The following is a 14,602-nucleotide window of genomic DNA, read 5'->3' as shown; positions in this document are numbered from 1 at the left end:
GATGAGACACAGATTACATTACCTTAACATTCTGCATAGAGCCACTCCTGGCATGTCCGACATGATAGAATTGAAAAAAGTTGTCCTCCCACTCCGTGCGGAAGTGGTAGGTTTTTGGCTTCTTGCTTTGTTCTTCTTTCCCACTCTGTTTGAAACACTTTCTTTAAGTTTACAATAACTGAATTGGAGGCTAACTAGTTAGCTCGGTAACTTGCTGTATATATGAACAGTGATCCTGTACCCTGCGCATTAGTGTTGTGCAGTGTGGTTGTGAAGAGTAACAGGAGCGTAAATGTGACTATAGGGGTGTTATTTCATGTCTACATGGCTCTGATAATGGTAAAAAAAAGAAAGTCATAAACAGGTTTTCTATGCTCAATACAAAAGTACAAAAATATCCCATCCATCCATTTTCTATACCGCTTCTCCTCATTAGGGTCGCGGGGGTATGCCGGAGCCTATCCCAGCTGACTTCGGGCAACAGGCTGGGTACACCCTGGACTGGGTGCCAGCCAATCGCAGACAAAAATATCCCGTTTGTTAATATTGAATCCTACTTCATGGAAATTCACTTATCGTCATCAGGGTCTGGAGCCAATTGGCCATGATAAAGGAGGGACAACCGTATATCTAAACTCAACAGAAGGTGATCAGACTTTTACAAGAACGTATCAGAAGTTTTCCTGGAGAAGGATAGGGTGCAAGTGTTTCATACACAAATAAAAGGCAAGACCACAAATGTTTTTCAACTCTTAAAACTGGTCAAAAAGCAGCATATGCAATATGACCTCTGACCTCAGCTACTTTGAACTAGATGGCATCTAAAACCAATAGGATTCTTGCTGTAACGATCATTCACGGATGGTTTTAAAACAACCAGTTAAAAAGTTGCAAGTGGTAAAAAAAAAAAAAGAAGAAAATCCACAAAAAGACGCAATACGACTTTTAACACCAGCTTCTAGAACTGAAATGTGACCTCTAGCAAGGTGACAAGGAACATCCAATCTCCCCATCACCCCCGGTGGCTGTCCATGGCATAGTACCGTATGATGTGCAGTTTATACATACTCAGAATAATGTAGTACCTTTGGATGCTGTTTTATGTTTAGTGGAACAGTAGTTGAGTTCAACCGCACTTCCCTCCACCAATGCTAGCACTCATCTGGTTGCTAGGTAACGCACATTTACACAACTTGCAGCTGGAAGCAGCGGAGCAAGAGGTGAAAGAGAATTTACGGCCGTGAAAAATAAGCCACGCTTGGTTTGACTGGCCAACCAATGAAGATGTACGATGCAGCTTGTTGGCAGCAGCCGTGGGTTCAGAGAGGAGAAGACACGCTGCTTTAGTTTCTCTCTTCACTCTCTTGGCTGCTGTCATGTGAATTCATGAGACACAGCATGGCAACTAGTTCATCTGCACAATTCTCTGTTGATTTTATTTTTGCTTGATGTGCTTGCACTGATCACAATTCAGCAGCATCCAAAGAAGATACTTGCATTAATTTGCACACTAGAAGAGTGCCTTTCTCTTCTCTATTGGATTATTAGCTCCATTTGGACCTAATGATCACCACATCATCCATGTAATGAGATGATTCCCTTCAGGAGAGCACGCAGCATCTGTGAAGAAGAGGTGGTGTCACAATTGACCAGGGTTGGGGGTAATTAGTTGGCAATTATAGCTGTGATGTATCCATTATACACGGTACAAGCATCCATATCATAATGTTGCATTATTAGTCATCAATTAGAAGGCTAAGAGTGATGGCGGTCAAGGACACTTTGACAAAATGGTATAAGGTGGGCCTTAACCCCACCTCTCCTGCAATGTATCAGTGTATTTCTATATCATGATCGTTCAAAACCGTTTCCCCATAGGAGACAATGTAAAGCGAATTCATCTGATGCAAAGTCAAACTGTGGCCAAACCTATATTATCTGGACTGTCATACAATGTAAAAGTGTTAAAATAAGTTAAGGATGTAAACTGCAGCGTGTCTCTGATGACACATCCTCGAAAATCAAGAGGGTTCTTGGTAATAATAATAATAATTCCCAAAGATTTGAAGAGATTCCTTTGAAGGCTGACAAATGATATGACTTCTGACTCCAGCTAGCACCTCTGCCGACTTTACATCCAAAATCAAGAGAGTTCTTAACAGTTCACCAAACAATAATCCAAAATGTTCTGAGAAATTAGTTTGAAAGTGGTTGACTTCTGTCAAAAAAAAAAGCAACCCATTTGACCGCTGACCCCAGCCGCCATAAGCATATCTTTCTACATGGCTTCTAAAATCAATAGGATTCATAGACTGTTGACTTAGGTTTAAGAATTCAAACTAAACTGTTCTAAGGCGGACAAAAGAACAGCTAACAATATGACCACCAGCCACCTCAAGCACCTTTAACAGAGTACGTCCAAAATCAAGAGGGTTCTTAACCTTACATCAAACAATGATCCAAAATGTTCATTACTAGTCTGAAAGTTGAGCAATGACAAAAAAAAAGCTACCATTTTGACCTATCACCTCATCCGCTTCAAGAAAATAAACAGTCCCCAAAATCAATAGGATTCTGAAGTGATGGACGTTTGAAGGCTGGCAAAAAACACCAAACGGCAATCCAAAATGTTTAAAGAAATGTGTATGATAGTGGTGTGGAGTGCAGACAACAACAAAAAAAAACATCAGCTTGACCTCTGACAGGCACCTCATGCAGCACGTCATCCAAAATCAGTAGGATTATTGAAGTACATAGAATCGTAACTCATAGTCTTTTAAGAAAGCAAACTTAAAGATGCAAGTGTTGAAAGTCTGACAAAAGTTGATCTCAGTTGCCTAGATAGACTGCATCTAAATAGGACTCTTGAAATGACATTTAAAAAGTGTGAATGTTACGGGGTTGAGTGTAGACGGGGGAAAAAAACAGGCCTTTATGACATTTGACCCTAGCTAGTCCTAAGGAAGCTTCTTAAAATCGAAAAGGTTCTTGGTGACAGACATTCTCTATTTTATTATCATTGGTATTACACACCAGAAAAAAACAGAAAAAAATTGAAAAATAAGCAAAAAAGATTATCCTTGAGTTACTCCCAAGATATGCTGATGTCTCTTGATACTTCCACGTTGGTGTGCCATATTTTTCTGGAATTTTGCATTCATTTCCCCGAGTCGTGCAACCTTTTGGGCAATGATTACTTCTCTGTGTTCATAAGTCATCTCACGTCAGGTTATGTGTTGATATGAATGTGTTCCTTTTATCTGCCTTGTACAACCTTGCCTGCCTTGTGCGCTGACAGTAAGAACACACACACGTACTTGAGTGCTTTGACCCTGCGTGGTGGATTGGGGCTTGCTATCTGCAAGATGCAATTGCACCTTTTCATTGTGCCGTTGTTTGTATGCTTTGTGACAAACGACAATGACAGTATGACATCATCATGAACTCAATCAAGCGCTCCATTTCCGGTTGATTTCACTAACTTTCGCACTGAAAGTTGTTATTCATGGTGGCAAAACAACAGAACGTATGAAATATGCGAGCGAGGATTCCGATTTGTGGTATTGTTCTCTGTCGGTTTGGTAATTTGTCCCTCTGCTGCAGGTTTGCGAGCAGGATGCGCGCACAGATGGGCCGCCACTTCTGACTAGTGACTGATGTGTTAGACAAAGTGTGAAGTAATATTGCGCGGCCAGCCTGATAATTCCTCACGCACACACACACGCACACACACACGCAAACACAAAGGGGAGGAAGTGCTACAAGGAACAAAGAGATAAAAGTTTTTATTTTGCTTTGTGGCGCATAGACAAAACAAAACACTACCGGTAGCTTGTGTAGAGTCCTCCATTCATTTTATTTCTTTGTCATTTTTTGGAGAAAGGACATTTTTAGTTTCTTAAAAACAACCCATCATCACTCAAGTCCTAATCTCCCTCTGTGGTACTCAGGAAGCAAGATGGAAGAATCCCTTGCATCCCCGATGAAGTAAAGCGCTCACTCCGACATTCCGGTGGACTACTTCCTCTTCCCTTGATCTCACAGGTACGTTCTTCTTTCTTCAGAAAAGACAAGTTTGTGATGTTGGCCAAAGGCATTTGATCAATAACACCTGGTTCTGCAACACAAAGAGTTGATTTCGCACTTGGGACAAGTGGGGGCAGTGCCCCACCAAATCTATCTATAATTGTAATGCTTTATTTGATTCCAACCATTGCTTGTTTACAGTTTCATAAATAAACATGTCCGAAAAGGAGTTGGAAGAAGCAGACCTTATTTAATCCTACCCCTTCTCCTTGGCACAGTAATTACTAATAATTTGTTCACTTCCTGTGTTCAATACACACATTTTTGGATAAGAAAGGAAGGATAAAGATGTGTAATAGCAGAGTTGATAGATTTTTGCAGATAGCTTTTACAGTAATAGAAATAAATAAAGTAGTAAGAGTTAATAGAGACATTGTTTTGTAATAAATGAGTGCAGAATGTGTAATAATACCTTAACTAATGATAACAGAATGAAGACTAAATAGTAAGTAAATTAACACCATACATGTATCTCCAACTCACAAACACGTATCGGACAACACTGCCTTGTTGTCACTAGACGACCGCGAGATGCATTCATGGAACATCCCAACAACGTCTTTATTATGCGCGTATGTGTGGTCTAAATAAACAAATACTAAGAAAAACAGTAAGTGGATATTCGTATAACTCACTTTGTAACTCTTGATGTGGAAGTACAATTTTCTGCATTTAGGTATGCTCAGAAATCCCAGAAAATACACTCAAAACATGAATTCAACTTCAATGACGTGGTGTGTTTGAACGCATCCCCTCATTGCTCATAATAACATGGTTCTAGTGATAGGTAAATAGATTTTCAGACGTGTGCTATCTTTTAGCTTGATTTACATTTTCAGCTTGTTTGGAGCTGTTGCTGCGTACACTTATGTATAACTCTGTCCTGTCATTTATCTTTCTTTCAAAAAAATATAGTAAAAATGGGCACATTTCAGACATATTTGCAAATGGTGATTAATCATGATTCATCTGATGAAAGATTTTAATAATTTGACAGCCTTAATAATGAATCTAGCGGTCACAAATGTGTACAATATGTGTGTAATGATTATAGATCATGCCTTAATAAGTAATAAGATTTAGGCCTTTCTTTTACTGCAGCTTTGCTGACCAGTTCTAAACACATGACTCCAAATTGTGTGGTTTGTGTTTATTTCCATCAAGACAAACAACAGATACAGCTTTTCTTAGTGTTTCAGACAAATGTGTTTCTGCAAATGAAGTGTTCACAGTTGTTTGGGACTGCATGCAACTCTGTTGTGTTTGTTTTCCTTTATTTCCTGTTCTGGGCTGTGAAGTGCTTTGGGTACCTTGAGAAAGCACTATATAAATCTAATGCATTATTATAAAAGACCTTTTCACTTCGCTCCTGCCTCTGCATCCTGTGGTCCACCATGCCACATCGCGTCAACGCTTTTTTTATTGGACAGCAAAAACTGCTGTTTTATGTTTAACACAGAGAAGTAGCGGAGTATCCTGAGTGTATGTCTGTTTGACTTTGACAATGTTGCTGCCAACTCTCCCTACCCTTTTGCTGGTGTGTGGACCGGCTCCCTTAAGCTGCGCAGGAAACACTAATTGTGACTGGCATATTTGAGGGGTGCTCCAAGTATTTTGCCAAGCAACAAGTGACATGAATAATAATAGCAATTCTCTTGATCTGCAGTACGTGACTGCGTCTGCATGTTCATTTCATGATGTTTTATAAAGAATCACAATGATTCCTTGCTTGTTTGCTTTAGTGCAGGGGTGTCCAAAGTGCAGCCCGGGGGCCACAATGGCCCCATTGTAAAGACAAAATACTGAAATGTTGATAGTATAACTAATAATACAGTTATTTGTCTTAAACTATATATATATCTTTTATTAGCCTTTTTTAGAAATGTTTTCAAAATATCTAAAAATCTAAAAGTGGCCCCTTATGTGCTTTGATTTGTAGGAAAAGTTTGGACACCCCAACTTTAGTGTAGCGCCCTTGGAATTAAAACATAAGATGACAAGATAGTCATATTTATTCCTGTTGTGTGCTCGCTATTTTTTGTTGTTTGTCGTTAATAGATATAAATATAAAATATAATATAAAATAGAACAAATTGATTAGAAAAATACAGATGGATGAAGCCAGATGGTTACAATAGAGCACTTTTCACATGGTGGATGTGATGAATGACAAAAATGATGCACCTGTCGATGGCAGACACTCGTTTTTGAGAAAACAGCCCTGTGAAAAATGTTTTTTCTCTATGCACCGAAAATTGTTGACTACCAAAGGATAGATTCAACATACTCAGCCATTCATTCTCTTTTATATTAAAACATAATAAGAAAATGGATCATATTTTTCCAATATATGAGGCTGCTTGGCATGTACGCAGCATAAGATGGGGATCATTTGGTTTGCTTTACTTAGACACAATCAACAGGCGAGTCAGTGCTGCTTGTGAACTCGGAACTGTCATCCATCAGTCTGGAAATAACACTCAAATACTGCATTAATTGTACGCGTGTCAGTGCTCACAAAGAAAAATACTTGAAAAAACTCGAAAAAAAGAGACTTTTCTAGCCTCAAGTCTTAGTTTTAGCCTGAATCCAGACTTTTGGGGTGAGTCATCCCTGGTCAGCCCACTTTCATGTGTGCCTTTATCCGCCTCATCAGCTGCTATCCTGGAGCTGTTGCATCCGGGTGAAAGGTGCAGCGAATGCCCAATCCACGCCCCGCCATCACATCCTATCCCAGCCCCTGTAACTGTGCTTGGCAGGCACTTGTAGTGCCTGACGGCGTCTGTGCGCTCTGTCGCAGGCCTGTGAGACAAATATAGATGTGCAGCAGTAAGTTCCTCTCTAATTCATAGCATAGGAAGCCTATTATTTCTGTCACGCTGCAAATACAATTTGCAAGCATTTGCAAGTGGCATCCCTACATACAGTATATATAAATATACCCAGTATATGGAGCTGCCAGGACCTGATTTACATAGACATACATTATGGTTTTGAAACTCTGGTTCTCTATTTTCATATTGACGAATGCACTGACTATATAAATTATTATGTATGAGGATAAATAGCCATGTCGCTGCAGTATATGTCATGCCTTTAAAATGTATTTTGTTTTGAGGGAATGTGTGTGGAATATGTAAATATTTGTACAATAGATGGATAGACACGGGGGGTATGCTGCGAACAAACCACGGCTTTGTGCTGAAGATGCAGCTCATGAAGATGCAGCTCAACAAAACCCAAGTTCACCAAACAAAGTTAAACGGTACTGTAAAGGTGATTATCAACTTACTCTGTCAAGTCCGGTTCTCGGCTTTGTGCTCAGTGCACGTTCACATAAAAGGGGGCATTTGTCATATTATTCTACTTCTGCACAGAAACAAAGCGATCCCAGCCGCACAAGATGAGCAAGTAATTGTCATGGAGTGTTATGAGCGAAGGAGGACCACTGGCAGAATTATGCCGAGCGTGTGAAGTTAACACTGATTATTATACTAACTATACCCCACTAGTGTTTTCATTTATGAACGCTCAACATGGCGCAACTTTGACACATTAACACTTATTAATTTAAAAATAAATAAAATGGAACAATTGCCGTTTTTCATCTTTGAAATATGTCTCTATTGTTGCCATATTTTACAACTATACAATGCTGTACCTCAAGGAGACCACTAGGTGGCAGCGTTGACGTGTTTTGTGGCGACTTTTTCTTTGTGACAATCGTTTCCTTTTTGTTACAATACAGAAGCGTTTTTTGCAGTTGATTGATGCCTCAGAGTGCTTATTCCTCCAGCAAATATTGTAACGCAACAAGACTAATGGGCTGAGTACTCGCAAGGATTGCTGTGACATAATACGTCTGCTAATATTTCATTTTGCGCTTTATCCCTGATGCTCGGCTCAAAAAGCTAGCACATGTAGCGTAAATGTAGCGGCTGAAAATCGATATCTTACAGAAAATTTCAATTGAAATTTAGTACACGCCTTTAGTGGACTAGCAAGCACGTGTCTGGGGATATCTGTATTACAAGCATGCTAGCATGTCTTCCAAAACATAGGGGGGCTAAAAATGTCATTTAGAGCAGTGATGCTCAACTGGTTTGGCTGCGGGACCCCTTACTAACAAGCGGCAACCCAAATTGCGAAAGTTTTTCATTGTAAATTTATCAGATACTTTAGATTTTGTGAAAAGACGGTGCACTTTGAATTTGAGGTAGTGCAACAGTGTAACAACAATGTATAACTGTGGCAGCATAAACCGAGTTTAATGAACATTTCTGGAACAGATAGACGCTTTATTCATCTCCAAGAGAAATGTTTACCCGCAAACTCAAAATTATTTTAACAAAATTGTCTGTGAAGGACCCTGCCTGTCGCCCGAAGTCAGCTGGGATAGGCTCCAGCACGCCCCCGTGACCCTAAAGAGGAGAACCGGTATAGAAAATGGATGGATGGATGGATGGATGTCTGTGAAGGCTTTCCATTTTGCTCCCACTATCATTTGATCTCTACTTACTAGGTCAGCAGGCAGATTTCAAAGGTTTTACTTTGAAGCACTGCAGATAGAGATGCCCATATCCAGCCACAAGTGAGCCATTTAAACAAATAAACATGAACTTTACCTCAGCAAATCAGAGGTGTATGAATCATTTTGGGATTCATTATATATATTTATACGATGTTACAATATTTACAATAAAGGTAATCAGTTCTTTTGTTGTTATTCTTTCAATGTGATGTGAATGAGGATTCACGTTGGTGGTGATGATGATGTCTGTGGGGTCCAATCAGATGAGTGTCTTTTGTTGAAGTCAGTCACTCAATCCTTTCAACTGCATTTCCAGAAGTCCGGTTCAAATTGAGCCGCATAGAGGGGCTTCAGCCCCTCATGCAGGCGCACACTGGAGGTCGAACAATGTTCATTCAGCAGGTGAACATACCTCCAGCGGCTCAACCAAACCTCTGCAGTCATTGATTGATTCTCTTTGAAGTTTAGTGTACCATGAGAGGCTGAGAATAACCCTGAGAGCATCGATGTGGCGCTGAGGGGGTACGGCGCTGTGTGGGCATATTGCCTTGAATGCAAATCTTTTGTTAGTTTGCCTCAGGAAATAAAAAAAAAGAGAAGTTCTTCTCTTGTGTAAACTTAATGAAGTCGAGCGTCACCTCCTCTTTGACACTTCACATTCGAGTAGGAAGAAGGGCGGCGGTAGTTGATGGTTATTTATGCCCTCCTATTATATGCGCTTGCATGCAGGGTCTTTGACATGCACCGAGGCAAGTCTGCCGGGCAAGCGGCGGCTCCGTTAATAAGTCAGCCACTCGTGCGCCGCTATACTCTGAGATGAAGAGATCTTAGCCCTACGTGCTTTCCAACACTGCAGGGCCTTCTGATTGTCTCATTGCAGGAACACTACAGTACAGCCGCTATGAAGTTGGAGGCCCTAAAAGTTGTACAATTTGACATAGTTCAAGGAGCATTTTCTAGAAAAATATGCATCAAAAGCAGGGGTCTCAAACTCAACCTAACTGGGGGCCACTGTGGTAGGGTCTGGGTGAGTCTGGGTGAGTCTGGGCTGCATCAAGTATTCAGTCGCAATCGTGTTTCAACCATGTCAACCATGTCTCAATCCGAAAAACTCCAGAGGATCTTATGGCAACACAAAATTCCTACCTATTTCAAACCAGTAAATACCCTGAGACAAAAATTAGTGCATCCTAAAGACAAGGCTCCAAACCAGAAACAGAGCAATGTGGTCTATTCCATCCACTGTAAAGATGAGGAATGCAAAGAGCACTACATTGGGGAAACTAAGCAAATGCTCCAAAAAAGGCTTTATCAACATCGCAGGGACAATGTTAGTGGTCCTCAATCAGCAGTACATCTACACCTGAAAGCTACCAATCACTCTTTTCAGGACAGCGAGGTAAAGATTTTGGCCAAAGAAAACAGATGGTTTGAAAGAGGAGTAAAGGAAGCTATTTTTGTCAAACAACAGAACCCATCATTGAATCGGAATGGTGGTTTGAGGTTTAATTTGGACCCTGTGTTCAGCAGGTTACTGAGACCAAAACCCACAGCTCTTAGTCTTGCAAATGAGGTGAAGGCAGGGCCGAGCCAGAACAATAGATGCTAACAAGCCAGTATCAGAGTCGTTCATACCCAATTCAGGGAGCGACACTTCCCTTTTATCGTAGGTGTGAATAACAGGATAGGATTATACCACTGCTCCGCCCAGGCTTAGTGTAACGAACATATAGGAGGAGGGTGTTGGCACACCAATTCCGCCCACTCTTACTGTATTTAAGGCCTAAGCTACCAGCACTTATTAGTTTGCTGACGAAGCTCTTCGGATGAGGAGCGAAACGTCCGACACCTTCTACACAGAAGTACAGATGACGTCTCAAGAAGCCTTTTCCTCGATGGACAACTCCTGTACGACTGAGAGCCTACACAGACGCATGTCTCAATCATGTGTCGTCGGAGCAAGCTTCATTAGTTCAAGTCAAAGTAGGGACACAAACCAGTCAGACTAGATAGGACAGCTCTAGTCTTGACAGCCTGGTGCAAGATCCAATCTATTTATCCTCTAAAGGAGGAGGCAGGTCCAGACAGGAATGGTTGGCTCTTCAGTGATGTCAAAAGACCATCGTTAGGATACAATGGAGGGGGGCCTCTGCCGGCCAACAATGGTCGTTTGGGCGGTATCACCTTCGTTAGCATCCCATTCTGGTGTAATGATGGTCATGGACCCATCTGAAACCAAGGTGGCTATGCCTCGTTTATTTCTTAGAGGCGAAGGAGGGGATGAAAGGACAGCATTGTACATTAGCCTGTCGGCGGTGTGTCATGCGCCTGTTCAGTGGCTATTTGGTTTCCCCAAAGTAAAAATTGGTGCATTCCTCATTGCATTGGACAGCATACACCAGATTGTTCTTCTGGGTATGGGATGTCCTGTCTTTGGGCTGTACCAAGCTCTGTTTCAAAGTGTTAGCAGGTTTGAATTGTACTGGTATGTGTTGTTTGTTAAAAATCCTTGTTAGTTTTTCAGCGACATACGGGATGACAATGTTATAGCATCTGCTACTCTTTTCTTCCTCATCCACCTTGCTTTTGGTCTTTCTGGAACGAGATGCACTTTTCACAAACGACCAGCTGGGGTAACCACAGATTTTGAGGGCATTTCTCTTTGCTCTTTCTCTTTGGCCTGTGGGCTGGTGGGAACATTATCAGCTCTGTGTTGTAGGGTTATGATAACATCCACTTTATTTTCCAGTGGGGGGTGTCAATCAAAAAGTAGGGATCGGGTAGTGTTTTCTGTAAACACCAACGTGACAGTCCAAAAAAGCCAACCCTTTTGTCTGTGGCGTCTTCACGTGTGAACTTTATGTTTTTGCCCACTGAGTTATTGCTATTTGGTTAAAGCAGAAAGGATACTTATGCACAAATACAAATTGACGGCGTGGACATTGACAGGGTGAACGAAAAGTCAATAGATGATAATATGAGCTGGAAATCTCACATAAAAAAAATATACAACATAAAGTGGCAAGAAATACCTCAATACGGAATAAAGCAAAATGTATTCTGGACCAAAAATCACTTCATAAGCTCTGTTGTTCTGTGGCATATCTAACTTACCGTGTGGGGATGTGGGGAAATAACTATAAAAGTACACTTCACTCGCTAACCATGCTACAAAATAGGTCAGTTAGGATAATCCATAATGCCCCTTAGAAAGAACACACAAACCCTTTTTTCCTAAAATCACAATTTGTTATGAACGGCCAAGGCCGTGAGACAGGAATCCAAAATGCAGAGTCGAATAAGTGAAACAGAAAAAGTCTTTAATACAAAAAGGGATAACAAAAGGGTATCAAAAACAACACAAGAAACAAAGTACAACAAAAATACATCCGGACCTAGTCGCGGGAAATGGTAACAAAAAACACTGCTTGCAAGGTGAGCTGAGCAGGGAAAAATACAGACAAGTAACGAAAAGAGCTGCTAACAAAAAACTAGCAGAAGTACCAAAAATACAGCTACTGCTGAAGACGTCAAGCAGGCAGGTAGGTACTTACAGGTGAGCCGAGCGAGGGTCAGAAAGCCAAAACACAATGCACAAGAACAAGCTGGAAGGAGCTGAACAGGGTGTAGCAAAGGGACAATCTGGCACTGGATGTGAGTAAGCACACAGCTTAAATAGAACAACTAATCAGGCACAGGTGAAGATGATCAGCAATCAGGGTGCTCAGGAGTGTGCTGCAACAGAGAAGCAGTAGAAGGCAGTACCGCAGCACACAATCCTGACAGTATCCCCCCCTTTTATAAGACGCCCCCTGGCGGCATACCTGGTTTATTGGGGTGAGCGGAGTGGAAGTCGGAAATGAGGGAGGGATCCAGGATACGGGAGCAGGCGACCCAGGAGCGCTCTTCTGGTCCATATCCCTCCCAGTCGACCAAATACTGCACCCCCCTCCCCCTTCTTCTCGAATCTAATAGGGCTCTCACCGTGTACGCGGGCTGGCCGTCGATGATGCGGGGCAGAGGTGGAGCCTCGACCGAAGGGCACAGTGGACTGGTAGCGACAGGCTTGATGCAGGAGACGTGGAAGACTGGGTGGACTTTAAGAGCCGGTGGGAGCTCCAGCTTGACAGCTGACTTGTTGACTATAGCTTTGATCTTGTAAGGTCCCACGAACCTTGGAGCCAGCTTCCGAGAGGTCCCTGCAAGCGGGAGGTCTTTAGAGGACAGCCATACCTCCATCCCAGGCTGGTAATCAGGCGCGGGGACCCGGTGCCTGTCAGCAATCCGACGGTTGTGTTCTGCTGTTCGTGTTAATGCAGCCCGGGTCTCTCGCCAAATGCGTCGGGCGCGTCGAAGGTGTGCGTGAACTGCCGGGACGGTAATTTCTGCTTCCTGGGAGGGAAAAAGCGGGGGCTGGTAACCAAACACAGTCTTGAAGGGTGACATACCTGTCGCCGAGCAGGGTAACGAATTGTGGGCATACTCGATCCAAGGGAGGTGGGTTGACCAGGAGGAGGGGTGTCGATGACAAACGCACCTAAGTGCTGCTTCCAAGTCCTGATTGGCCCGCTCCGTCTGGCCGTTGGACTGTGGGTGGTATCCAGAAGAGAGACTAACGGTCGCCCCCAATGCCTTATTAAATGCCCGCCAAACTCTTGACGCAAATTGAGGCCCTCTGTCCGAAACAATGTCTGTAGGTATCCCGTGTAGGCGGAAAACGTGCCTCACCAACAGTTTAGCTGTTTCCAGGGCCGTGGGCAACTTGGGGAGCGACACAAAATGCGCCATCTTAGAAAACCTGTCTACGATATTGAGTATGACGGTCCGGCCATATGACGAGGGTAATCCAGTAATGAAGTCCATTGCGATGTGGGACCATGGCCGACCAGGGACAGGTAACGGCTGAAGCAAACCGGCAGGAGGGCGATGGGAAGCTTTACCTCTGGCGCAGACGGAGCAGGCGGCGACAAACTTCTTAACGTCGGCTGTCATGGTAGGCCACCAGAACCTTTGGGAGACCAGGAATAGGGTTCGTCGAATCCCCGGGTGGCAGGCAATCTTCGACGAGTGACCCCACAGCAGCACCTCGGATCTGAGTCGTTCAGGAACAAACAATTTCCCCTCGGGGCACCCCTCTGGTAGTTCCGTCTCCTCCACCGCCTCAGAGACCCTCCTCTCCACCTCCCACTGGAGAGCGCCGAGTATCCGGGCGACAGGTACGATGGTCTCCGGTGGTGAGTCCGACTCCACCGGGGAAAAGATCCTTGATAATGCATCAGGCTTAATATTCCGTGATCCAGGTCTGTAAGTGATAGAGAAATTAAACCTTGTTAAGAACAGTGACCATCTGGCTTGGCGAGAGTTGAGTCTGTGCGCTGAGCGTATATATGCCAAGTTCTTGTGGTCCGTAATAACTACCAACGGCTGGGCTGCACCCTCCAGCCAATGTCTCCACTCCCGCAGCGCAAGCACAATGGCCAGCAGTTCCCGATTACCCACATCATAATTTCTCTCTGCCGAGGTGAGGCGACGTGAGAAAAAGGCACACGGGTGCAACTTCTGGTCGACTGGTGAGCGCTGGGATAGGACCGCCCCTACTCCCGTATCCGAGGCATCAACCTCAACGATAAACTGCAAGGCAGGATCAGGGTGAGTAAGGACAGGGGCAGACGTAAACAGTGCTTTAAGCTTGGTAAACGCTTCCTCAGCTTCGGGAGACCAAACAAAGGGAACTTTTACTGATGTAAGCCTTGTCAGAGGTTCTGCCTTTATGCTGAAATTACGAATGAACTTCCGGTAGAAGTTCGCGAATCCAAGAACCTCTGCAAGTGCTTCCTTGATTTGGGAGAAGGCCAATCGACCACCGCCTGGATCTTGGCGGGATCGGCTCTTAACTTGTCCTTCTCCACTATAAACCCTAAAAAGGACACAGATGTAGTATGAAACTCGCACTTCTCCGCTTTGACAAAAAGGCGATTCTCCAAC

The 14,602-nt window shown here is 43.2% G+C and overlaps 1 protein-coding gene across 11 annotated transcripts in view; it reads left to right on the top strand.

The window, feature by feature from the left end:
- The window catches only part of rap1gapb (RAP1 GTPase activating protein b), a 129,192-nt gene that overhangs the window by 72,876 nt on the left and 41,714 nt on the right, over positions 1–14,602 (top strand). For all 11 annotated transcript variants that reach the window (XR_008572292.1, XM_054785339.1, XM_054785337.1 and 8 more), the window contains one exon: positions 3,951–4,044. Coding sequence is in view for 7 of the 11 variants with exons in the window: in XM_054785337.1 (XP_054641312.1) it covers positions 3,951–4,044 (94 nt within the window). In the remaining 4 variants the exon portion in view is untranslated. The remainder of the gene's footprint in view (positions 1–3,950; positions 4,045–14,602) is intronic.

This window comes from Dunckerocampus dactyliophorus, chromosome 8 (genome assembly GCF_027744805.1).
Source record: "Dunckerocampus dactyliophorus isolate RoL2022-P2 chromosome 8, RoL_Ddac_1.1, whole genome shotgun sequence".
NCBI classification, from domain to species: Eukaryota; Metazoa; Chordata; class Actinopteri; order Syngnathiformes; family Syngnathidae; genus Dunckerocampus; species Dunckerocampus dactyliophorus.
This window is presented reverse-complemented; position numbering and strand designations above follow the sequence as displayed.